The sequence below is a fragment of the Myiozetetes cayanensis genome, unplaced genomic scaffold, assembly GCF_022539395.1.
Source record: "Myiozetetes cayanensis isolate MyiCay16 unplaced genomic scaffold, myiCay2020 scf1, whole genome shotgun sequence".
Taxonomy (NCBI): domain Eukaryota; kingdom Metazoa; phylum Chordata; class Aves; order Passeriformes; family Tyrannidae; genus Myiozetetes; species Myiozetetes cayanensis.
The window spans coordinates 65,574,200-65,599,432 of NW_026086604.1; the positions used below are offsets into that span (position 1 = coordinate 65,574,200).

The following is a 25,233-nucleotide window of genomic DNA, read 5'->3' on the forward strand; positions in this document are numbered from 1 at the left end:
GCCATTAGACCCTACGTAAAATAGAGGCTTTTGTAGGCTAGTACTCCTAGTATGGGCCCAGAAAGTCAGTGTGCACTACATGGGAGGAACATGAGAAATATTAGCCATGGGCTTCACACAGTACAGATTGATACCTTGCTTCCTAGGATGTTCCTGTTTTTCATTTGTTTAGGTTGTTCTGATTTCCAGAGGATCCAGAGAGTTCTAATTTCATTCGATGTGCCTACCTTCTTTTCCAGTGGCACAGGAGAGGACTGTTTTGATCACTCATTTTAACATTTCAGATAATGAATATTGACATAGTAAAGGACTGGAGTAATGCTGCTTTAATTGACCGTGTTCTCTTAATCTCACTGGAATGCCTAGAGCATTCATTTTCTTACATACAGCATTTGGTGATTAAATTGCTACTATGAAATGGAGTTAAAATTTCTGCTTTTAGCATCTGTTCTCAGGTAAATTTGGTGACTTTCTTTTCGTTTGTTTTTTTTTTTTTCCAGATATAGAACGTGGTCTCTCAAACTGGATTAAAACAACCTGTTGATATTTTTATTTACACTTTTTTATTTTTTTGTATTTGACTTAAAGTGCCATGAAAAAATTTGCATATTGCAAGGTGGTCCTTGCCACCTCTTTGGTTTGGGTCCTTCTGGATATGTTTCTATTGCTGTACTTCAGTGAATGCAACAAATGTGATGAGAAAAAAGAACGAGGCCTGCCTGCTGGAGATGGTAAGTCTTCTGCCTGAGTGTTCTTTAAATTATGGTCATTTAAAATTGCACTCTTTTTAAACATTTGGGATTTTTTTCCCCCAGCAATATAGCATTGCATCAGCATTTAGATGTTGCAGAATGTTCCATGTTTCTTTGAATGACAAGGGAATAACCACATTGCCTGAGATGTGTGATGCAGACTTAAATGCGTAAGACATAGCATTTTAAGCACTAATGTAAATGAAAAAAATAATAAAACTATGCAACAAGAAGTTCAAGAATGTAAGCTATGTTAATATAGTCTGAAGTATATTTTAGATTTCTCTTGGTGAGGAAGCAAAGGCACTATTTTCTTCACTAGACTTGGTAGTAAAACAAACTAAACCAACAACCAAGCTTACTTGACTGCCTGCCCCTGCAAAAAAGACCTCAACCAAACAACTAAACCAAAAAATATCCCCTGTCCCCCAACCCCACCTAAGCAAAAATTTGAACAATGACTATAGCAACAAGGGACAATGAATATTGTAATGAAAATAAGTTTATGAAAATAAATATGATTACCTTGGTTGGAGAAGTGACAAATGAGAACATGCTTATGTATGCAGCTTTTTTTAAGTGACAGCTTTATTATTGCATGCTTAAGGTCTTCAGATAAACTTTCAGTTTTGTTATTGCTGTCTTAGATTTTGAGTAACAGTTAGATGAGCTGAGTGTGGGGTTTCATTGGTTTTTTTGTGGGGTTTTTTTGGGGGTTTGTTTTTTTGGTTTTTTTTTGAAAACGTTTCTATTTATGTTGCCAGCTTTGTTTTAAGGAGGTCAACATAGTTGATCATGTGGGAGAAAGGATTGGTGTGGGGAGATTTCTCATCCCTGAAATGTCTCAGCATATGCATTTAGAACTGCAGGCGGTTGCCGCCTCCAGTTCATTTGTGAAACATCTAATTTTGTAGTCTGGTGTCTCTCCCACCTGAAAGGCTATGTCTGTGTTTCACTGCTGAAATAAGAAACTTATGCAGTGATACTAGTTATTAAGTCTAATCAGCCAATTGTACTCAAGATTAATGCTTTCCATCACAAAAAACTTTTTCAGCTGTCAACATCTGGTATGGGCAACCTTGACCTTCCTGGGAAATTTTCTGAAGTATTGTAAGAATAGTGTTGCTCTGTTGCAGAATAACACTGGGGAGATATTTAGGAAATGTCAGATTTGGTTTCACTGGGTTTTTTCCCCATAATGAAAACAGGCTAATATATCTCCACAGAGAATAACAATGTGTAGGAATGTAGAATTTCTGTGCTCAGTATCTCTGAGCTGTTGTTTCCACAACTGCATGCATGTATTTTAGAGAGGTTCTAATTCACATAAGTTTTGCAGAAGGAACTTAAATTTTCACTTGCTTGCATTTAAATGTTTGGGTTTCTTTTTCAGTAAGAGGAACGGGAAAATTCAGTCTTTTCTTTGTTCTCTTTTTATTTTACTTTTTTTTTTTCAGAAGTTTTGAAATTCTGAATAGATGACTGATATATTGTTGTATAGGAATAGATCCACTTAGTTTGATATTTTAATGATGTTGAAATTATAATGACTTTATCTATAAAGTCAGTGGGGGGAACTTTCAGGTGAGGGAAAGCCTGCAGTTTTGACAGATCAGTATTATGACTTTCCCTATGCAACAATAGCTTTGCTTAGGTGAGTACAGTCTTCATTCTGACCTTTCCCTAATCTATGTGTGTTAAAATCCTTGGTATCTTTTTAATATCTTATGGTTGACTGGTGAACAAAAACAAAACGAAACAAAAACAAAACACCAAACAAACAACAAAAACAAAAAACCCAAAACAAACAAACAAACAAAACCCACATAAAACCACACAAACCAAACAAACAAAACCTTATGTATACTTTTGTACGTTTTCTTGGGGCTTTTTATACAGTTGACTTGTAATAAGGTATATGCAGAAATAGGTCTGCTAGAAACCATGGTTGTAGTTGACCCTGTGACACTTCCTTTTAACCAAGTTGCATGTTTGATCATAGATATTTTTACTTGTTCCAGTAGTTTACCAGCTTGTAATCTGTAGTAGATTGATTCCTGCTCAGAATGTCTAGAATCTTCAGATAACATTGAGGCTATTTTTTCTGTGAAGCTTTTATCAAAATCTGCTTTTTCACTTCACTTTCTTCACTCCTAATAATTTCCATAATTGAATTAATTTTCTTGATTCAGCATAAATTATGTAAGAGTTCTGAATTTAATAGCCTCTTGTCCATGTCACTCTGGTATATAGCTTCACTTTGCAATTCATGGAAGAATTTCCTAGCATTTAATGAACCTACTTGACATATAAGTAAGTTTTTCTGAGGAGTTTTTGTTTATTTTAGGTTGTGCTTGTCTAGTTGTAAAAATTGGTCTTTAGCTATATCAGCAGGAGCACAGGATTTTGAGGATAATTTTGGACAGTTTGGGCTTTCATGAAGTTAGGATGTTTTCCATAGGAAATGAGTCCTTCTTTACCCCCTCTTATAAATTTCTTAAATGTATAATTGCAAATCAACTTGCAGCTTTGGCACATGATGTAGTTGCTAAATAAACTTTCAAACTTATTCTTTTTCCCTTTTTTTTTCCCTCAAAGTGCATTCCCCTTGTTTAATTATTAGAATCGCAGGATGGTGGGGAATCTTTCAGACTTAGGATTGGTATTGCAAGAGTCTTGTAGCCTCAGCTCCTTGCTGCTTATGCTCTTTTCTTGAGCAATGACAAATTTAAAATATGGCCAGCAATTTTTGTGAAGTGCCAGTCAAGTCTTGTGTTCTGAATTTTAAGCTCTGGTAAAGATAGAATCTCTAAATTGTGTCTTGGTTCTGAGAAATCTCACCTGCATGAAAAAAATCCTAAGAAAAGTGACCAATTTCAAGATATAAAACACAGGTTGAATTTTTGAAAATGCGAACTGTTCATTGTAAATCAGTTTTGTTTTGTTAAGGCTGAGGTGTGTGCAAGAGATAGAACTTCTCTGAACTTTTACCTGTCCAAACAGCTTTCTTGCAATTATGGTGATGCCTCCAAAGGTGACTGGATTTTTCACTGGTCAGTTTACATTCTTGTGGTCCCTAAAGACACCTCACCAGAAGAATCCACCCCTTTTTCCTGGCTGTAGATGGTCTTAGATTTTGAAGTATCTGGCTTTCATCAGGCATATTGCCTGGTAAAAAGAAATTTGTAGTCCACAGACACAAGCAGTTCCTTATTTTTTAATGAAGATCTGGAAGAGATCAAGCCCCCTTTGAAACTAATGGTTTATTGATACAAATAAGAAATGTCTTGGAAAACATTACTAGATTTCCCGTTGGATCAGGTGATGATTAATGACTTAATTCATTTAGTTCTGAAACTTGTAGCTGTAAATTAAATTTCTGTTTGTTAGAAGTATGTCATCAGTACATGTCCAGAGTCCTTCAAAGGAAATATTTTTTTCATATTTAACTGACCAAAAGAGCACTGTGGTTTGAATTCTTAACAATTAGTATTAGTCATTTTGGGAGAACATTGTTGGTTTCTGCTTATGTGAAAACTACGTGCTGTTGAGGGAAAACAGAAAACCATAAAAAAAAGGCAAGAGAAGATGGTTCTCAGAAACTTAAGATGGTTAACTTTTCTTGGAAAGTCATTACCCTGCCTGTGCACCAAGTTTGACTGCCTTTGCATTTAATGGGTTGCACAAAATATCTGGATCTGGTTTGTTTTTGCTAAATTTTTCTGCAAGAGAATGAAGTACATTATTGAGGTAAAATGTGCAATCAAGTAATATGTATTTACTAATGAAATTTAAAAATTCAACTGATGAATTTGTGGAATTTGTACACCAGGATCCAAGTCACTAGTGTGCTAAATTCTTATCTGACAGCAAGATCTGCAAATGTGACAGATGAGTTTTCAGTTAATTTAGCTATTCAATTTAGCTGGTTTAATGAATGTTAAGGAACAACTGGAAGTGTAAATGAAACAGGAAATGATTTTTTCTTCTAAATAGGTAATTCGGTAGGATAAGAAATTCACTCTTCAGAGTTCTGAAAAACATGGAGAATATAACTATATTCTGATAGTTTTGGTTTGGTTTAAGTATGTGGAACACTCATTGTCTAATCATTTTCTGTCTAAGTGAATGATATACTCATTGCTATACAGTTAAAATTATTGTGGTAGTCCACGTAATAATACCAAACTGACTATATAAAATTAAGCCCAAATAATTACCTCATTGTATACCATAATTTTATGCCAATTACACCCCAAAAGGCACAAATTCTAGTTTAAAAGGTGGTGAATTGCAAATCAGCAAGTTTTGATGCAGGTTCAATCATACCTTCTTAAGAGGCAATGATCCAAAGCAAGGTGCTTGTTCAGTTTAGCCCATGGCCAAAACAAACACCTAGGCCAATCTGTTCAGGATCTGCTTGAACATACTTATTCTATCGATTTTCAGTGTTTGAGTGGCTGGCTCACGACTTCTAGAATTTTATAGCTCAACAGACAGTTGTGGGGAGTTTGTTAAAAAAAAGGCACCCTTGTGATGGGAGGATTTTCTCTGCTAAAATGTTACTGTGTGAATGCAACTAGTGCAATTTCTTCAGGTACTTGAAAATGAAAGTTTCTTAAGGAGCACGTTGTGCGTGTTACCAATTAGCGCTAAATGCAGGCTGGCATAAAGTCTTATTTATTAGTAATATATATTTTAAACCTCAGTGTTTCAGCAATGGTGGAAGGCTTGGGCTTTTCTTTTTTTTTAATTTTACTTTTATTCCTTACGTGACTATTTGCTCTTGGCATAAGCTTTAATTACACTGTGCTATCCAAAGATGCAAATTAAAGGTAATTTGAACCTAGACTTATTTCTAAAGGAATTGGTACCTTTATTTTAAAATACTTCCTATTCCTCTGTTTGGATCCAAAAGTACTATTTTTTTTAATTAATATTTCTACTGAATTTGTAAAGGAGTAAAATACTTCAAATTCATTATTTTGGCATTTCTTTTCAGAAGAAAAGTGAACGGTACTTGTAAAGAGAAGTGTAACTTTTTTAAAGACATCTGGTTTTCACTAATTTTGTTTAAACCCCCAAATAATTCAAGAGTCTGAATTCCTTTTTTCCTCCCTCTCTCCCTCTTCAATTTGATCAGATATTTGATACTTAGGATTTTGTTAGTTTAAAGATGTATAGTGTTACTGGTTTAACTAATGTTAAACTCCAAATGTAATTTTGTTGACTAAAAATAGTGTTAGTGCAAACAGGAGAAATAATTTCTAAAGTGTAAATGCCAATGTCATTCTGTCAAAATAAAAATGTGTAAATAAATAAATGTAAAGCTACACTTTTACTTTAGAACCTTTACTGTTCTGGAACATCAGACATTTATCACAGAATCACAGGATATCTGGAGTTGGAAGGGACCCACAAGGATCATTGAAGTCCAATTCCTGGCCCTGCACAGGAAAGCCCCAAGAACCACACCACGTGCCCGAGAACATTGTCCGAGCAGTTCTTGAACTCTGTCAGGCTTGGTGCTGTGACCACTTCCCTGGGGAGTCTGTTCCAGTGCCCAACCACCCTTTGAGTGAAGAACCTTTTCCTAATATCCAACCTAAACCGCCCCTGACACAACTTCAGGCCATTCCGTTGGGTTCTCTCACTGGTCACCAGAGAGAAAAGATCAATGCCTGCCCCTCCACTTCACCTCATGAGGAAGGTGTAGACTACTGTGTGATCTCCCCTCATTTATATCTCAGATTTTTCTTGCACACACAGGCTTTCCTGGAAAAGTTGGATATTCCTTTACAGAAACTTTAGTAAAGTCAATTATGATGTAATGATGGATAGAAATAAATCCATTTTTTTTTTTTTTACATGAATTGTGGTCTCTAAGAATAGCTCTTAAACAGTTCTGTTAAACTCCCAAATGTGAAGATTTGTTTTCATTTTCAAAACATGGTGGGGTTTAAGACTGTTTTAAATATAAATGTTTCTACAGTGTAAAATAATGTATAAACAACCAAATGCAAGCCTAAAAGTAGTTGGTAATGTTTTATTTGTTATTAGTTCCAGAACCCATACAAAAACCACATGAAGGACCTGGAGAGATGGGGAAGCCTGTGGTCATTCCTAAAGAGGAGCAAGAAAAAATGAAAGAAATGTTTAAAATAAATCAATTTAATTTAATGGCAAGTGAAATGATTGCACTCAACAGATCTTTACCTGATGTCAGGTTAGAAGGGTAAGTACTTTATGTTGTATTAAAAATGTACTTTTATTTAAATGAAGACTGTGCAAAGAGTAATCCAAACCAGTTCAGTTCTGTAAGATGTAACTTTCAAGCAAACAGTACGATAATTTCCTGTATATAAGATACTTTAAGATCGAACAGCAGAAAACCAGTTTTCATCAGTGATATTTAACTTCAAATCTGATTACAAGTATGAAGCCTGTTCATGGAATAGAAATTAATTTGGTTGAAGGAAAACAAAGTTACTTAAGACTTGGCATTTCAGGAAAAAATGACTTATTTGAAAAATCCATGCACTGCTTGTAAGGAGGCAGACTAAAATTCTGCATTATATAAAATAGAAAAGATTGGATGATGAGAGAAATACTTTAAAATTTTGTTACCTAATGAAATGTGCAAAGCCTCATTTAGATTGCATTATAATGTTTTCTAATATCCATCTGGTTTGGTTTTGATCTTGCCTCTGAAATATTGATCCTTTCAGAGCTATTTGAGTCATAAGTAATTAAAAAGAAAATTGCAGCCTTGTTTTAAAGAAAACTGAGCTTGTGTTACTCTCCTGGGACGACTCTGACAGAGTAGCTGATGACTCCCCCCACCCCCATCCCCTCTTGTTTATGAATGGGACATTCCAGTTCAATAAAGCTCATGAAACGAAATTTTCCCAATTATCTGCATTCTCCTGCAAGAATTAGATGCTTATAGATACCCTATTTCTTTAGAAGCTCTGCTTTTCTGCTATATACACAAGGCCTAGCTTCTGGATGAATTTGTTTTCATCTCCTACCTCAGAAGATTAATATTAACAGAATGAGACGAAGCGCTCTCTGCTTTTCATTTTTAATAAGTGATAAAGAGCTCGTTTGTAGGTACCTTCATCTGTTGTGATGAAAGTGATTCTGTGTAGTGTGTGAGTTCCTGATAGTGCTGGTTTTCTTAATAATTGAGACATATCTTACAAAATATGATTTCACAATCCTGAATTAGTGTAACTTTTCAATCGATTTTCAGATATATTTTTAGTCAGATTTTTTGGTCAGTGCTTGTCTGTAGTGTAAGAATGCAAATCATGAACTTGCAGGGCTTTCTTTCCAATATGACAGATGTTGTTTGGTGGGGGAGAGGTATATCCTTGTCTCTTGTGTTATTGCTCTGGTCATTGTTGTAACTTGGCAAAAATGGGATCTCTTGGATTTATGTAAGTTCATATGTAATGTCTGCCCCTTTATCACACTCTATAGGGTAAGAAATTACCTCCCTGCTTAGTGGTGACTTCCCCTGGTAAAGAACTTGTAGTTAGGATTCTTAACTTGTTTTAGCTGCGAGGAAAATCATCTACTTCATTGGAGAATTTTGACCAAGCTGAGATACTAATATGGGATGATTTCTGCATGTTTTTCTGGAAGAGCGTAATGGAAGGAATTAACAAAAGTTTGGGGAAGCAATAGTTACGATTTTTTGTTATTTGGATGGTAAACAGAAGTAAAGTCTTCATTATGACCTTGAAGTATGAAGAAATTAAATCTCATCTTTTTTCAGCATTCATATTGGAAAACTTGCATGTATATATTCTACCATTTCCATAATGTAAGTGCAAAGATAAGAAAATAAATTTGTGGATCTAAAAAGTTGAATTAATCCACTTTAAAATTAAGCTTTGTGAGGTCTAGACTTTGAATTGGCCAAAAATGGAAAGAGAAATTGCTACAAACTACTAAAAAAATTATTGCCTAAGCATCACTCAAGCTTGCAGAAAAATGAAATTACAATTCTATAAAGAAGTTTAGCTATAGGAAATTTTTGTCTTTCACACTTGGTTACGCTCTAGCATTATTGTGTTTTGCAGTAAGACATACACTGTAAGTTTTGTAATGTTGCATTTGCTTCTCTTTTCCATTTTTCTGGATATAATAGTGTTACTGTACTCCGTGTGTGAAAGTGGAATCTTAGAATAAAATTCTAGGTAAAGTTTCAGGGCAGAGTTGGATTTTCTGTTCTTGTAAATTCCTGCCAAAATTTTTAACATTTACTTGCTGTGTGCATTATTTAGTAGATTTTGAGAGAAAAATTATTCCAAAAAATCTCCTTTGTCTTTTTTCAACATGTACTTTATAAGGTTATGCTAATTAAGAAGCTGGGGAGTGTGTTAGCATTTCCCCAGCAAATTTGAGAACAATACTGTGTTTACAATGTAAGGATATCCTAATCTGTATTTATGGATTAGCATTACTTTCCCAGAACACTGTAACTATTTTCAGAATTGTGAAAACTATAAATGTCCTCTGGTGTTGTGTGTATGTGTTATGAAACTATCTGATTAGTCAAAATACTCAAAGGTCAGAAACGCTTTGTGCTGCATTATTGGAGTTATAACTTGTTCTATCTATATCCCTGGTTATATGTAAATAGTTTGTGGAGAAGGAGAAGGGGTAGTTTTTAATGATTCCTTACCACATTTATGTGCCTACGGAACAGCTGCCAGTAGCACTTTCAATCAAGGTTTTGAAAAAGTAGGATATGTTCAAAGGCACACTTAGCTGTTCAACCATGTAATTATTTTCTTCACAGGTTTTGTGGGTTGTTTCCTTTAATGTGGTGTAGAGGGAAGATGTGATTATTTAAAGTCCTCTAATTCTCCAGCATGTCAGGTTTTCTGAAGTACAGAAGCCTGTAAAAGTTTTGCCTTAACAGTTAATCATGGGAAAGCTGGTGGAATTAAGAGTGCCAGGACCAATTTGCCACATGTATTTAATGGGGATGGCATGACCTGTCAGCTGGAGAGCAACTTTTGAAGTAGTCTACATTATCCTTTAATTATTTTCTGGTTCTGCCAAGCCCCCTGCCATCTGTGTAAAGACAAGTTCATTGGTGTATGTACTTGGTCCTAGAGTGCTCATAGGTTAATCTCTACAGATGACCCACTCTGGGCATTCTGTTTATGTTTTGGCCAAGAAATTTTGTTACCTTCTAGAAGAATAAAAATAGGAGCTGTTTTAATAACTTCTAAGCCCTTCCCCAGCTAAGGGAAGTCCTCAGTACAGGACAGGTACAGACATTTACGCCTCTATTCTGCTGAGCTGGGCCCTAGTGGTATTAACAGGTTTATATTTATTTTTATTATTTGGCACAAAATTACTGATGCACATAAATGCCTTAAAAATCATTGACATGTGCCTGAATTGCTAGTCACTTTGTATCTGAAACCAGGAACATTGCTCTACTTATTCTTCTTATTATCCCAGCTGAATGTGTTTTGCTCAACAGAAAAAGCTAAACCAGAAGTAATTTTTTTAGCCTGGATATTTCCCTGAATCTGGACTCTGGGGTATGTTACTGTAACAAACTAATATAATGGACAGGGCTACAACCTCTGGAGGAGAGTTGTTGCTGGAGAATAAGCAGCTGGGCATACCAGATTGGTTTTAAGTTGTTAATAGAATAATTCTTGTAAGCATGTCTTATTCTAGTCCATGACTCAGTCATCAAAGTGAGAGTTGATTCACAGTTGCCAGGAAAATATGCAGCTGTGGGCTTGACATGACAGCAGAGAGTACAAGATGGATGATTAGGAACACGAGAGTCTGGCCTTGATTTTGCTGAAGATGAGGGAGGCAACGAATAAAATAGGTGTCAATGACTAAAGTGCATGTTCAGCTGTGCCTGTGTGCCTGTGTGTCTTAGACTGGTGTTCAGATTGGAAAGTAGGGTGGTTGAAAGCACAAAATTTGCACGTCTTATGACCTGGTTTCGCTCTCAGTGCTGTTGAAGGTGACTTTGAAGCTGGTTTGCAAAATGAAGAATGAGTATAGTGTTCTAAAGCAGAGCTTTCCAGCCTGAATTCATTATAGAATAATTTGTGGAATATTTAAAATGTTAAAGATGACATTTGTGTTTTCCTGTTGTGAGAGTTTAAACCAGATTCTGAGGTTTTTACAGGTGAAAAGACCTTCTTAAAACACTCTTCTTTCTCAGGCACAAGCAATCGGTTGGAAACAATGGAGACATAGCTGGGGCAGAATGATGTTGTTCATGTAAACTCTGGTCCCCACTGGAGCTTATGATGCAGCTCTAGGAGGGTGTCATATTTTGCAGGTTGAGATTCCTTGGAAGAGGGATGGGCTTCCTCAAACAGACCTTCAGCAAGGAGGAGTATCCACTCTCCTTGCTGACTCCTCAACAACCCTTTCTCTAAGGCTGCAGGTTCTATACAATTTGGCATAAAAGATCTTCCTTGTCATTTTTCCTTAGCTGGTATAATTTAGCCAGATTTAAGGTATCTGACATCTTATTACACCTCAGTTAGTTCTACATGAAGTTTGGGACCTTTTAACTGTCCTTTTCTCAAACTGTCTGTATTCAGGAAGGTAGGTGTGGTGGAGTTTTGAGTGGTGTAAGTCATGTTAGGGTATCATCAGAGTTTTTAGCCAGATGGTCCTACATATTTGAGTGAACTGGGTCTAAATCCATGTAAACTATGACTTCAGCCACTTAATGGAAAAAACAAAGTGCAGATCTCTGAGGCCTTCAAATGTAACTGGTATGTTCATGTTGTCAGTTTTTTATTACTGAAGGCTTTTTTTCTGAATCAAACTACCCTGTTCAGTTCCTGCTGCCAAGCTTACTTTTACAACCAGGAGGAAGTAGACAATTTTCTTGGATTAAAAGCCGTTCTAACTCGTCAGTTACATGTATGTTGAGGAGTTTATAGCAATTATGCTGGGTTTCTTTTTGAGTAAGTCTATTTAGAATAGTAATTCTAACTAATTCTGTCATCTCTTTGATTAGAAAGAACAGAATTTATGTTTAGGCACTGTTAATTAGATGATACAATATCATGCTTTTCAGTTACAGGACCGCAATCAGGTTTTCATATCTGTGCTTTAAAAATGTAATGTTGATTTTCAAGTACGAAATATGCACGTGAGAATACACTGGAATTTGGATTTCTCAAAACAGATTTATTTGCTGTATACTTTGGGATACTATGGCTGCATCTTAATATAATGCGTTCATAAAATTAACACAGTCCCTCTGTGAAGAAAATATTTTGGGTAGACCTATTCATAGTAAAACTAGTAGAGGCAGACAGGCAAGACTGTGCTTTTTGAACTCAGATGTGACATTTCATGGGGTTTTTAAATGACAACACTCAAGGTATTTGCTTCTATATGAGGCTTATGGAGGTATGCTTGCTTTGCTGTTAGTTATTTTAATTCAGGAGAATAGTTAGGGGGGTAGTTTTATACTGCATAAAATCTGGTGTAAATGTGGACTGGCAGACAAAACAAATTTCTCACTGCTTCTATTGATAATTCTCTAGTGATTGTGTGGCCTTGACATTCACTGACAGCAAAAAGGGAAAAAAGAGTATATTTTGTTGATTCAGCAAAGTGAAGCAATGCAGACAGCAGCTGTATGAGTACCAGATCTGGTGCAAAGAATGGGATGGGACAAAACTGCAGTGGTGAAACGTGGGTTTGTTGCTTTTGGCAGCAGCCCACAGTCACACCAGATTAGGTGAAATATGGTGGAAAAAAAGCTTTCTTACAGGATCTGTGTATTAAATCCCCATAAGGCTATGGGGATTTAAATAGCCCCGTAAATTGTGATAAGCTTTGTGAACTTTTGGTATTCATTTAGCTCAGGTAATAGTAATGTAAAGATAATTAAAAAAGGGCAGAGTTGTCAACATAGGTGGTGTAAGACTTCAAGAGTTCATTCAACATTTTGATACATGCTTGAAATCCAGGCTGTTAATTAACGTGGCATCTGTAAAGAAAATCTGCTGACCTGATCGCCAGGAATGTAACTTTCAGCAATGTCATGGAAGTCTGAAAGCATGTGAGGTATTAAAGACTTTACTGTTCTTTCAAGCAGGAATGTTTTTTCATCTGGCTTTTGTGGTGCATATAGCTTGTTACTGGCCCCCTGTAGAATCAATGTTTGGAATTGTTCTTGTTCACGTTGATTTAGTGAGTTAGCTGGAAGAAATTGCCTGTAAATCTTTTTCCTAGAGAAAGCTTAGAGGGCAAAAAAAGTCACTTTAAAAATCAGTTTGCTTCCTGTAAATTGGCTTTTTCTCTCTCTTTTTTTTTAATGCTACATACACACACGCATATACATGTATACATGCACAAACACATTCTTAACAGCAGTCTTCTTAGTTCTGCTCGTCCATTTTGGATGAGCTGCCATATCCTGAACTTTATTCAAATTGATAGATCAGGTATGGAAAATAATTTGTCTAGAGATCTTAAGGTTCAGTTTCAGTCTCTGAGGACAGAATTTGGTTTGCTTCTGTCAAGAGATGCTTTCCTGTGATCACTTTCAGGATAAGGAAAGAGTCAATTACAGCTATTATTATTTTTGTGAAGTTCTGCTTGAATTCTGTAACCACAATGGTTTTAAGAACCATTTTGGATTTTGTTTTCAGGGTTTAAAGAAGATTTCTACTTGACTCATGAGATAATGCGACCTTTCTTATATCCAAATCTTTGAGATCAGAAGAAAGGAAAGTTTCATACTCTTGGTGTCAGGTAAATTATGTAATACTATTGAAGGCAGACATTAAGCAGGCTGCACTGAAATGTTTAAATAAGAATAAGGGATTTGCCTGCATTCAAGGCACCTGTTCAGAAAGATTAATTGGAGCTGTGATATGAATTGTAGAAATGAAGACCTCTTTCTAAACTAAATTATTCTGATTTGATTGGAAGAAGCAGCTTCAGGGTAGTGTGAAGTTTTGTTTCAACCTTATCTGCAGTGCTTTCTCTTTGTGCTGCTGCTAGTTAAAGCTGTGGTTGTATGCAAAGTCTGTAGTGAAACATGGTTTCACATGTTACAACAGCCAGTGATTCCATCTTTCTCAGAAGTATTGCTTTTAATCCTTTTAGCTGTTTTGTTTCTGTATGAAAATCAGATCTTTATCCAACTTGATTGTCTTCAATTTGGGAGCTTGTAGCATTCGTAAAATTTACATAGGAAGTAGATTTATTAACACCCTTGTTTAAATGATACTATGAGGCTGCTGCTTATATTCAGGAAAGACACACCCCTTGACTTGAGTCCTGGTGATTCTTGCTGTAGTGTTTTGACACTTTTTCTGCCACCTTGCTACAGGGAGTTCCCCTCTGATGGAAATGTAGGTCAGCCTCAGCAGCTTCAGGGTGACTCTCAAGAGTCTTATTTCAAAACTGGTTTCACCCATGATTTAAGTAGAGAGGAGGTTTTTTTATTGGGCATAGCTGTGCCTCAGCTTTGTTACATTAACTTTATTGCAGGCTATAACTTAAGGCATATGAACAGGTAAGCAATGGAATACTGACATTTTATGGCACTGCAGTGATATTCATCAGGTATCAGTAATTAAACCTGAGGTTTCATGAGAGGAGTTCAGATTTCCCGATTTTGTTTTCTATCGATCAGGAATTAAGTTTGATAACCTCAAAGGACAATAAATGTGTGTTTTCAAGTCAAAGGATACCAGTGCTTCCTTTTCAGAGACTCTCAATATATTTTAATACTCTGTACTCTGCTTGTACTGCATCTGCAATATTAAACAGATTTATTGCAGGGGCTGTGCTGTGTAGTATTTCCTCAAAACCTCAGCTCTAACCTGATTTTCAGCAAGACTAGGATTATTCCTATGTGTCATTGTCAAATTTAAGTTCTGAGATGCAGTTTACTTATAACTGTTGTTTGTAGTATCCAAGATAAAAGATTGTACTAAATTTGTAAGATGACTAAAGATGCTCCCCTTCCTGCCCCTATCTCTTGCTAGTACAGCTTTCAAAAATGTACTGGCACTGTGTCATCATACTGCATGTACGAGCACCAATCCGAGCTCCTCTGGGATTTCCCAACTGAGCTGCTTAGTGCACAGGAGACACTTTTACTTTTGTTGCATCTCTGTCCTTTATCAGAGTGCTCTGGGCTGCATGCACTGGGCTAGAAAACAAGGATTACGTATGTGTTTTACTGCTGTTAATGTTTTTGAGCCACTGTAAATTATTGCTCATGACTTGTTTGTTTGAAAGGCTGGTGGAATCTGGGAATAAAATTGGTATCAGGTATAGCAAATCATGGCTCAGGTAGTGTCTGAGTCTATTAATTTTCATGATTAGTTAAGCATGAGTGGCCTTGTTTTGAAAAATCCATATTAAAAACATGTTCCAATGTTAACTTGTTCTCTGATTTCTCCTCTGTGGAGAATAACATGTTGGCAGTATCAGAGGGGATAGAGATTTGCCCTGTAGTATTTAGAAATTCAGCATTTATTTCTTATGCAGAATATAATTATGACCTCATCTTTCTAGAAAATTAGCTACAATTTATTTCATGTTTTTACTCAGTGAATGAGATTTTCCTCATTGTGTTCACTGCATAAACATTATGGTAGCATATAACTTATTTCCTACAAGACCTCTACCCTGTTTGTAGCTTTGTTTGGGGTGTGAATTTTTTAGCTGGTGAAACAAAAGTATTTAAGAGCTATCTGAATATTAAATCCTCAGTTTTTACCTTCAGAAATGATTTAGCATGACTCTGAAGGGTGTGCAAACAGATCATTGCTAACATTGTAAATATTTATCTTTTAAGGTTTGACAATATTAAATGTGTAGCACTCAATCTTAGGTTTTGGGAATAATTTCTTAGTAAATTGATCCATGAATACAATTTCATAATATTGATAAAATGCCAAGTGCTATTCTGTAATAAGATGGCTGCACAGTTGCATTTTTTTTGAGGTAACATTTGGGGTGTTTGTCCAAGACCCAATAGTAATCTGAAGGAGGTGGCATGAGGATAGTGAAGGGTGATGTCTTGAGTTCCTGGCATGTCTGCATCCTGTGTGTGCTGATGGATAGAGCAGGTAAGCTTTATTGACCTCCAGGTTGATCACTGAGCAGAGCAGATAAGTATCAGAAGAATATAACCTTCTGATGGGTTCAATCGAAGGATCTTGTGTGATCACCTCGTAGATTTCGTCTGTCCCTCCAGTGGTGAAGTATGTCTTTTTTTCATTCCTTTACTGGCATGAGGGAAGAGAGGCTTCCAGTTCTGCCAGATGTGGAGGAGGATTGAGTGTGTATGGTTGTGGTCTTGTGGAAAGTGCAAAATGAAAAGTTGTCTTCCTTCTGTGCAAGATAGTGCTGAAGTAGCAATTAAACTCTGAGATTTAATGATTTAATTTTATTTGGACAGAATTGCCTTATTGTTGTCTCTTCAGGTTATTTTTGTAATGTCTCCTGTGGACTATTTGTACTCTGGGCTGAAAGAGAAAGTAGGAAAGCAGTTTATTCAGAGGCTCTTCAGGTGCATTTGAAGAAGCATCAGATAGTTTTCAAGTGGCTTTAATCCACTGAATAAAATTCTCTGAGTTTATTTTTCTGAACATCATCATGTAAAGCATGTGGAGCTTATATGTAAGATTCAACTAATACCTTCACAAAGAGTCACAATAATAGAGTAGCAAAACAAAACTCAGTTGTTTTTAGCCTTTCATTTAAAAAACTTTTTTAATGGATTTAAAATTTTGGAATCTGGCTGCAGGGTGTTAGGGACAACAACATATATTTCTTTTGCTGTCGCTTCTTCTTTAGCAGTGTTATACAGATATATGCTAGGATCTGTCTACCTTTGCTTTTAGTCCATTAAACTTGATTTCAATTTATGAAGGATTCTGACCTGTTGCACTGCCATGTGTTCTTGGGGAGATATGGACATAGGAATACCTATGTAGTTATAATGAACTGGGCCAAACTATTCTCATAGAATCATAGAATGGATTGGGTTAGAAGGGACCTTAAAGATCCTCTAGTTCCAACCCCCCCTGCCATTGGCAGGGACACCCTTCACTAGACAGGTTGCTCAAAGCTCCATCCAATCTGGCCTTGAAAACTTCCAGGGAGGGCATATCCACAACTTCTCTGGGCAACCTGTTCCACTGCCTTACCACACTCACTGTAAAGAATTTCTTCCTAATATCCAATCTAAGCCTACTCTCTTTCGATTTAAAGCCATTCTCCCTTGTTCTATCACTCCTCTGGACTCTCTAACAAGAGCATGTCCTTCTTGCGTTGGAGGCCCCAGAGCAGAATGCGATATTCTAAATATATGATGCAAAATTGCAAAAAAATTAAATTCTGTGAAGAATGTATAGGAGCATCTTACAGAGGTCAGAGAGAGTCATGTCTTTATAGTCCTGTGGCTTCTTCATAAAACAACCTTAAAAAGACTAGTTTCTAACTTAATTATTTTTTCTCAGATGTAATTTTGATGGGACATTAAAAATCTTTGACTAAAAGATTTGACTGTGATTAAAAATCTATTTCCTATGTAATTGTCCACTTCATTTCTGCTGTTTTTTGACCCCAACCAGCAACTAAGCCTCATGCAGCCACTTGCTCACTCACCCCACAGAGGGTTGGGAGAGAGAATTGCAAGGGTAAAAGTGAAAATTTGTGTGATGAGATAGACAATTTAATCAGGAAAGCAAAAGCCACGCACACAAGCAAAACAAAACAAGGAATTCATTCAGTGCTTCCCATGGGCAGGCAGGTGTTCAGCCATCCCCAGGAAATCAGGGCTACTATCACATGGCATTTGTTTTCCAAAGTCATCATGACATCACTCTGAATATCACCTCCTTTTCCTTCTTCTCTCCCCATCTTTATATACTGAGTATGACAACATATGGCATGCGATGTCCTTTGGGTCATCTGAGGTCACCTGTCCCAGCTGTGTCCCTTCCCAACTTCTTGTGCACCCTCAGCCTCCTTGCTGGTTGGGTGAGGTGAGAAAGAGAAGAGTTCTTGACTCTATGCAAGCACTGCTCAGCAGGGATGAAAAGAGTCCCTGAATTATTGATGTTGTTTTCATCACAAATCCAAAACATGGCCCCGTATTGGCTACTGTGGAGAAATTACCTCTACCCCAGCCAAAATGAGCACAATTTCCTAATTACATGAAAATAATAAATCAAATATTAGGGAATAATGCAAGGCTAATGCCACTGAAAATGGGGATTTCAGTGCATGAGACAGAGACTTGCTATGAAATTAAGAACATAATTGTTTTGAGCATGGTACTGTGTACATCAAGAAGGATTTTTGTCTTGATCATATTTTACCAATCTGGTCTATTCTTTTTCTATGTTTTTAGGTAATAGGACAGTAAGTCTCTGCTTGTATTTAAAATGTCTGAAATTTTGGGGGAGTTTCCACAATCTAAATAATAAATGGAGTCACAATAGCTGAGAGTTTTCATGGTGAATGCTGTAGATTAAGGAAAGGGTGATGCATTCCATGTGGAGTAGGTATTCTCATCTGCTGTTTGGAGTCTTCATTAAATTACTGGAGATGGTATGCCTTCCTAATATTATGCACTCAATTTTAAAATTGTTTGAGGCATGATTCAACGAAGGGAACACAATATATTAGTAGGTCATTAAAATTCAAATTGTCCTTAATTCATAGCCTATGTGTCATACCCCTCATGGTTATACTCTGCTTCTAATGTTGCATAACTGTTGGTTGAAGCTAATGCTTCATTTTAAATTCTATAGTACTCCCTTTCTGGGGTAATTTGTTTACAAATGAAAGACAAAAAGGATTCTTAATTTGAATGTTTGTTAATAAGAATAAAACATGAGGTTTACATAGAATGCTAATGTCTAATCACAGGCATCAAGTGTTCTATTTTATTTGTCTTATGTTCTGCAGCAATATATTCCAGGGGGTAAAGGAGTTATCAGTGTTTTCAAAATTAAAACCAGGAGGTTTTATTTGTGTATATGGACAACAATTTGTACAAATATAGCTAAAAAGATATATGTAGAGAGGCAGGTAAAAGGAGTATTTAAAACCAGGTCTCATACTCTTAATTCTTTCATTTATCCTGCCTGCATCGATGAATCTTTTCAGGATAATTTCATACCAAACACTTTATTAAGAAGAGCATTCAAAAATGTCAAGCCAGTTTTGTTATGAAACACCCTTGTGTTATGTGTGGCAGCCTTTTACATCTCGGTAATCGAGTGTCATGGTTTAAACCCAGCCAGCGACCAATTACCAGACTGTGGTCATTCTTAGATTCTTACCACAGAAGGCGTTGATCTCTGGGGGTGAGAACGAGCACATCTCGTTATGGCAAGGAGCATGTTCACCTTCTGCAGGAAGGGCAGTAGGAATGCCTTGCAGGAGTGGGAGGGTTGTCCCCAAAAATTCTTGTAAGCCTTCCTCTTGGTGCTAAAAAGTTCCCCTTCAAAGATGGATCTCAAATGTTTTAATATATTCATACTTCAGACAGTGTAATGTTGTATAAACACTGTAGTCCCTGATCACTTGGCTGTCATTTATAACAGTTCATTGATTTGAGCTCAGTAAAATGAAATCTTCCGTAAGGCCATGATAAAAAGCAAGGCTGGAGATGAGAGATGTCATACTACAATAGTGGATCCTGTGGCTACCCCAGCATGATATTCCTGGTGAATGACATTCACCACATTATTACTGCTTTTTGTAGAGAAATGGTAACAGGCTTGACTTTTTTACAAATATTCTCCCAAAAAGTAGAGGAGCAATTGGTGAATTTGTATTACTATTGTAGCTGAAGGTCTACAATCAGACACACTTATTTTCTGGTCTAGGGAGCAGTACAGTAGAAGGAATAAAACATTTTGGTTTTAAAATAGCAAAATAGACTTAACAAGTGGCAAACTGGGTGATAAAATTATTTGACTTGTGGGAATTTTTCCTCTGAAATTCATAGCATTGTTTTGAGAAGCTCTTTTATTTTTCAAGGGATACTAAAGAAATAACTTTTTCAGTTGACACACTTTGCAAGTGTATTTTTATACATGAAATAAATCGGGATAACACCAATTTTCACAAAGATTTTTTCATAAAGATTTTATAATGTTCAGTTCAGTGTGATGAATAATTAAATATGGCTATAGTTGTATAATAAGTAAGTATAATATTGAAGACAGATAGTGCCTGATCCTACTGCTTCAATTCTTAGAAATGGAAAATGATTCCACAGAAGCTCTTGCGGATATTCTTGTTTGTACCCGGACTTACTGATCTCTTCTGAGATATCTGTGCACACTGGGCTTTTGTCACCACCTCAGAGCTGAAATGCCAATGTGCTGTGAGAGCTGCTCTCTCTGAGAGTTGCTCTGGCTGACCAAGTTATCCAGCAAATAAAATATTCATGTTGGGAGCCTAGTTCTGGCTGACATTCACTGGTTGGCGTGGTATTGGATGCTGACACCACGATCCTGTATCAGCAGGCTGATCCTTCCGTATTGTTTTTGTATGTTTAGGGTAGAGGATATGCACTGTGTACTGCTCAAGCCCTTGGACTATGCTGCTGTTAGGATGATAGTCATGAATACTTGTTAATGTATTTTAGTAGCATTTAAATCAGGTTACATTACAGTGACCTGACTCAAAAATTTGGGATCTAATAAAAGCTTTTTTGTTGGAATGCAGCTTCATTGAATATATTTCTTTTTCTGCTTCAATGTTTTCCTTGTGTTTGAGATGTACATATATATCTCTTTAGCTTTGATTCTTAAAAGATTTAGTACTATCAAATCTTATGTAAGTAATTGAGTGTGATTTTGAATGTGCAGGAGGAACAGATCTGTGCAGAGAACACTTAAATTTGCGTGGTTATCTTTTTAGAAGAGAATTGCCTCTTTTCAGAACTGTGATCAGTACTTTGTGTACCGTGTACTGATTTCTGTAGAAGATACTGAAAATATCACTAGTTTTACAAAATAGCATTGCAAAATGTAAAAATGTTGTCTGCATGCGGAGTTACTTGGAGTGTATGTCATGGATTGTATAAATGCCCCGTATATGCTGTTAGCAGAGCTAGACCTATGGTCTTCCATGCTAACTTTGGCATGTGAGCATAATTCTGTTTTAATTTGATGAACCTTTATAGCACTTAAACATTTATACAATGAAGTGGGAAAACTTTGGTTTTTATGTAGCATAATCATATTAAATTATGAAATATACTTAACTCACTGTAGGTACTGCAGGTAGTATGTGTTTAGTCTCAGCTTTTTCCAAACATCAGCTGTATCCGAATTCTTTACCTCTTTTAGTTATTATTTAGTTGTTCTTTATATACCTTTATTACATTTACTTCCTAGTTTAAATTAGCCATTTCTTATCTTGTGTCTCACTCCATTCCCCTTCTGTCCCAATTACAGTACTAGATTTTACCCCTTGCCCTCTGAGGGAATGCAGGCCTAAAGGAGGGGCTTGGGTTAGTGTATCTGAACATACTACACTTCACAAAACAGGGGTAGCGGAAATAAATCATCTGTTACTATACTCTGTTAGTAGTATGGCTGCCTGATTGATTTCTAGAATTCGTTATTGAACTTTAGGTTCCTCTTTCTGAGTGGTAGGCTGGAGTAAATACACGTATGCATGGAAGTCATGGGGGTTGATAGGTAAAGATATGAATCTGTGTACTGTTTGCTCCTTTGCTGTACTTTGCATACAATTGATTTATCAGGAATGTTAATATTGATACTCAGAGATAAACCTCAAACTTACAGCTCTAACTGAAGGCTTGACCTTCACAGATGCATGCTTTATTTTTATTTATAGGTGTAAAACGAAGGTGTATGCAGATAACCTTCCCACAACAAGCGTTGTCATTGTTTTTCACAATGAAGCTTGGAGCACCCTTCTACGAACTGTTCACAGTGTGATAAACCGGTCACCACGACACATGCTGGAAGAAATCGTCCTTGTTGATGATGCCAGTGAAAGAGGTAATGACGATGTCTGTGTTTTAGCTTGCTGCTCTTATTATTTCAAAAATTGAAGCTGACTTTATATGGGCTTAGCCCTCTTCAGCAAAACACATTAGCTGGGGCAGGGGAAAGCGAAGGGAGCAACACTTGTTTTGAAATACAGATGGCTCATTCTGCACTGAAAGCCAGTGTAAGTTTATCTGTCTGTTTACTTTTCTGTTGACAGTGTAGAGTTTGTGTTTGCCAACAGGTTTATCATATTACAGCTTTCATGTTTTGCGTTTAAAATTTTAGCACGTTTATAGAGCTTGAGGGCATTTAATCCTTCAATCACCTGGTGAATAACAGCAAAGGCAACTGTTTGTTACACACATCCGAATTCACTATCACTAGCACCATTAGGCTTGGCATTCAGAGGAATTAATTTTGATTATTCAGTTCATGGGAAGTGAAAATTGAGTTTCTACACTGTTAGAGGTTCCATTTCTTAATAATAGTGCTCCGGATGAAAGCTTCATGCTACAGAATGAAACTTGCCATGTGTGATAGGCAAAACTTGAGCTGATTTTTTTTTTTTAATGTAATATTATTTAGATTTTACTCTTCATTGTATTTTAAAATTACAGTGTATTAAAAATAAAAATAATATTCTAGACAACACTAAAAATTTCATTTTAATTGCTTGTTCTTTGCTTAATCTTTCTTGGTGGTATGGGTTATAAAGCATAACTTGGATTTTTTTTTTCTTGTTTGTAAATGGAAGTGAGAGGGTATTACAGGGGGTTTTTTGTCTAAAACATTTCTGTATTTTTATATTGAATCATCCCTTTTTCTATATTTCTATTTTGAAAGTTTTCTACTAGGACTAATGGCTACTAGAACACTAGTAAAAAGTCTTGATAGTCACCAATTGTAGGTTATTATCTGTATCAGAAGGAATTCCCATCTTTTAGACATGGAAGGGTTTTGCACTCAGCATACTGACATCTCTGCCTGATGCTCCTGATTCCAGTGATGCAAAATTCATGTTTTGCTGCTTATGGTAATTGCAACTTCAGAGTAAGATGTCTGACTGTTGTCAAAACAGCAAGATATGCCTGAGATCTGCATGTATGAAGACACTGGATTTCAGATCATATGGTATAAGCAGCACAATGGTACATGGATTACAGTGACTAACAGGAGGTTTTAGGATAGATAGTGACGAACCATTACAGTGATTAACAGGAGGTGAAGAGAATTAGAAGTGGATTTTTCCACTTCATGTCGAATCTGATAGAAGGTATAATGATTCACTTCTTCAGGTTACATGTGTGTATGTTACTTCTTCAGGTTACATGTGTGTATGATGCCTTACATGGTAACTGACCTGTTCCATACTGTGTGGATCTACAGCTACTTGTGGAGTAGCTGAGTGGACTAAAGAAAGATCGTATCAGCTAACTCTGATCAGCCTCTGACCAGTCTGTTTTCCTACGGAAGCACAGCTAATGCACTGAGGTTGTGTTTGTACTTGGCTGTGTTTCTTCCCTCTCTCCGGCACCCTCACTTGCTTTTGCTTTTCTTTTTTAACCAATACTGACTTTACCTGCCTCATCCAATTCCAGTGTGATTTGGAAGAAAGGGCAGAGGCCTTAAATACAATTACATGCAGGCAGCAGAAGAGAAATGCCCATGCAAAGTGCAAGGCTGCCACATAAATATGTTCTGGATTAGATGAGAGGTGTGATCAACTTTTGCTTTTAGAAAGGCACAAAATCTTTTTTTTTTTTGTTTTTTTCACTTGTGGGTTATTTGTAATAATACCCCTCAATTTTGTTGTAGTTTTTCAACCTTTATATAAAAAGTCCACATTTCATTTATTAAAACAGTCCTTGGCACTACTTCAAATCAGTATTAATTATTGTTTGTGACAGGTCAGCTTTCTGTATGACCTAGAAATAAAGAGCAAGCTAACATTAGAATAATGTAGAATGTGTTGCCTCTTCAATTTCTGTTTCAGAAAAAAATCACTTTTAGCATAGCAATAGACATGTTCTCACTATGAATCATAAAATTATAGTCCACTTGAAAAAAACGTGGTTTTCTCTAGATAACTTTTCTGTTTCTGTTTAGGCAATAAAAACAAAGGAACTTAATTCCAGGCTGAAAGATAGAGTATTTCATATTTTTTTTGGTGGTTATTGAACCTGTTCCAATACTTCATTTTGAAGCCTGTGATCTTCATTTCAGATCACTTAGGCATCTTTTATTTGTCATTATTTTCAACAATTACTGAAAGGAGGTTTTTTTAGTTTTGTTTTCCAAAAACTTATTATGGTTCCATCAAGCATGCTTTTAGATTAAACAAAACTGATGGGTATGATGCCTGAAAATCTGAAGGGTTTACATATGCTACTTAAGCATTCTGTTTGTGTTAAATTAAAACAGCGTACTTCTCCAGAAAAAGACAGTGTTCAGCCTGAGTAGCGTATATTGAATTCTAGCATCAGAGTAATTTTAATTGGAATAAAGTAAGCATTCAGTCTGCCTGAAGCACACTTTGTACCTGTTAGTGTCATGGTCTTAGAAGAATGAATTTGCATAATATCACAGATTTATTTATACTGAAAAGAAAAGCTTTGGAGAAACAAGACATATCTGTATCATTGTTCTCTAGTTACTGATCAGGATTGCAACTTTAGTTTTCCAGTATTGATCTTTGGTAACTATTTAAAAAAAGTTGACAGGAGAAATCAGGATTAGGCAGTACTTAAAACTAGGTCTGCACTGAATAACCCAGTGTGGTAGGCAGATTGCATTAGGATAAACTACATCCACAGAAGTTAGTGATACAGATACAGATCAAAGCAATGTAACCAAAGCTAAATTCCTGCCAATAACATCTTATAAAAATATTTGCTCTTCTTAAAAAAACTGTACTGGCAAGCTTGTATGTGATAAATCTGTGTTTTATTGTAGCTTAATAAAAAAATGTTTGAAACTAAATTTTTCATTTATATTCATATCATTGTGACTCAGTAATAGAATTGGCAAGGTATTTTTCGACTAACACACTTAGTTGACTTGAACTGAATATATTTGCTTTTTTGACATTCTTTCTGCTGCTGCTCCTTAAACTATCCATAGTCTTAGGTAATATTATGCACCCTTTTGATAGACAAAAAGGTTGAAAAGAATATCTACCACAAAGATTTATAGTTATACCTCTAAAAATACATGAATTATTATTGTTTCCACGTAGAAGTATCATGTGTGTGTGTATATGTGTGGGTTTTTTAATATTGTCAAACCTCACACTGTTGGAAGTGTATGAAGCAATGCTAAAAAATTATTCAGTTGTCATCCTGGGTCACTCATAGGCAATGGCCTATGTAATGCATCAAACTTCTCATTACAGTGTTTAATATCAAATTTAGTATAAATTAATATAGAATTTAGTATAAATAAAA

The 25,233-nt window shown here is 36.1% G+C and overlaps 1 protein-coding gene across 4 annotated transcripts in view; it reads left to right on the forward strand.

Annotated features, from left to right (window-relative positions):
* Nucleotides 1-25,233, forward strand: part of GALNT1 (polypeptide N-acetylgalactosaminyltransferase 1) — a 112,659-nt gene that overhangs the window by 67,410 nt on the left and 20,016 nt on the right. For all 4 annotated transcript variants that reach the window (XM_050307406.1, XM_050307424.1, XM_050307397.1 and 1 more), the window contains exons 3-5: nucleotides 501-731; nucleotides 6,813-6,987; nucleotides 21,633-21,799. In XM_050307406.1, coding sequence (XP_050163363.1) covers nucleotides 593-731; nucleotides 6,813-6,987; nucleotides 21,633-21,799 — 481 coding nt within the window. In that variant the 5' untranslated portion in view covers nucleotides 501-592. The remainder of the gene's footprint in view (nucleotides 1-500; nucleotides 732-6,812; nucleotides 6,988-21,632; nucleotides 21,800-25,233) is intronic.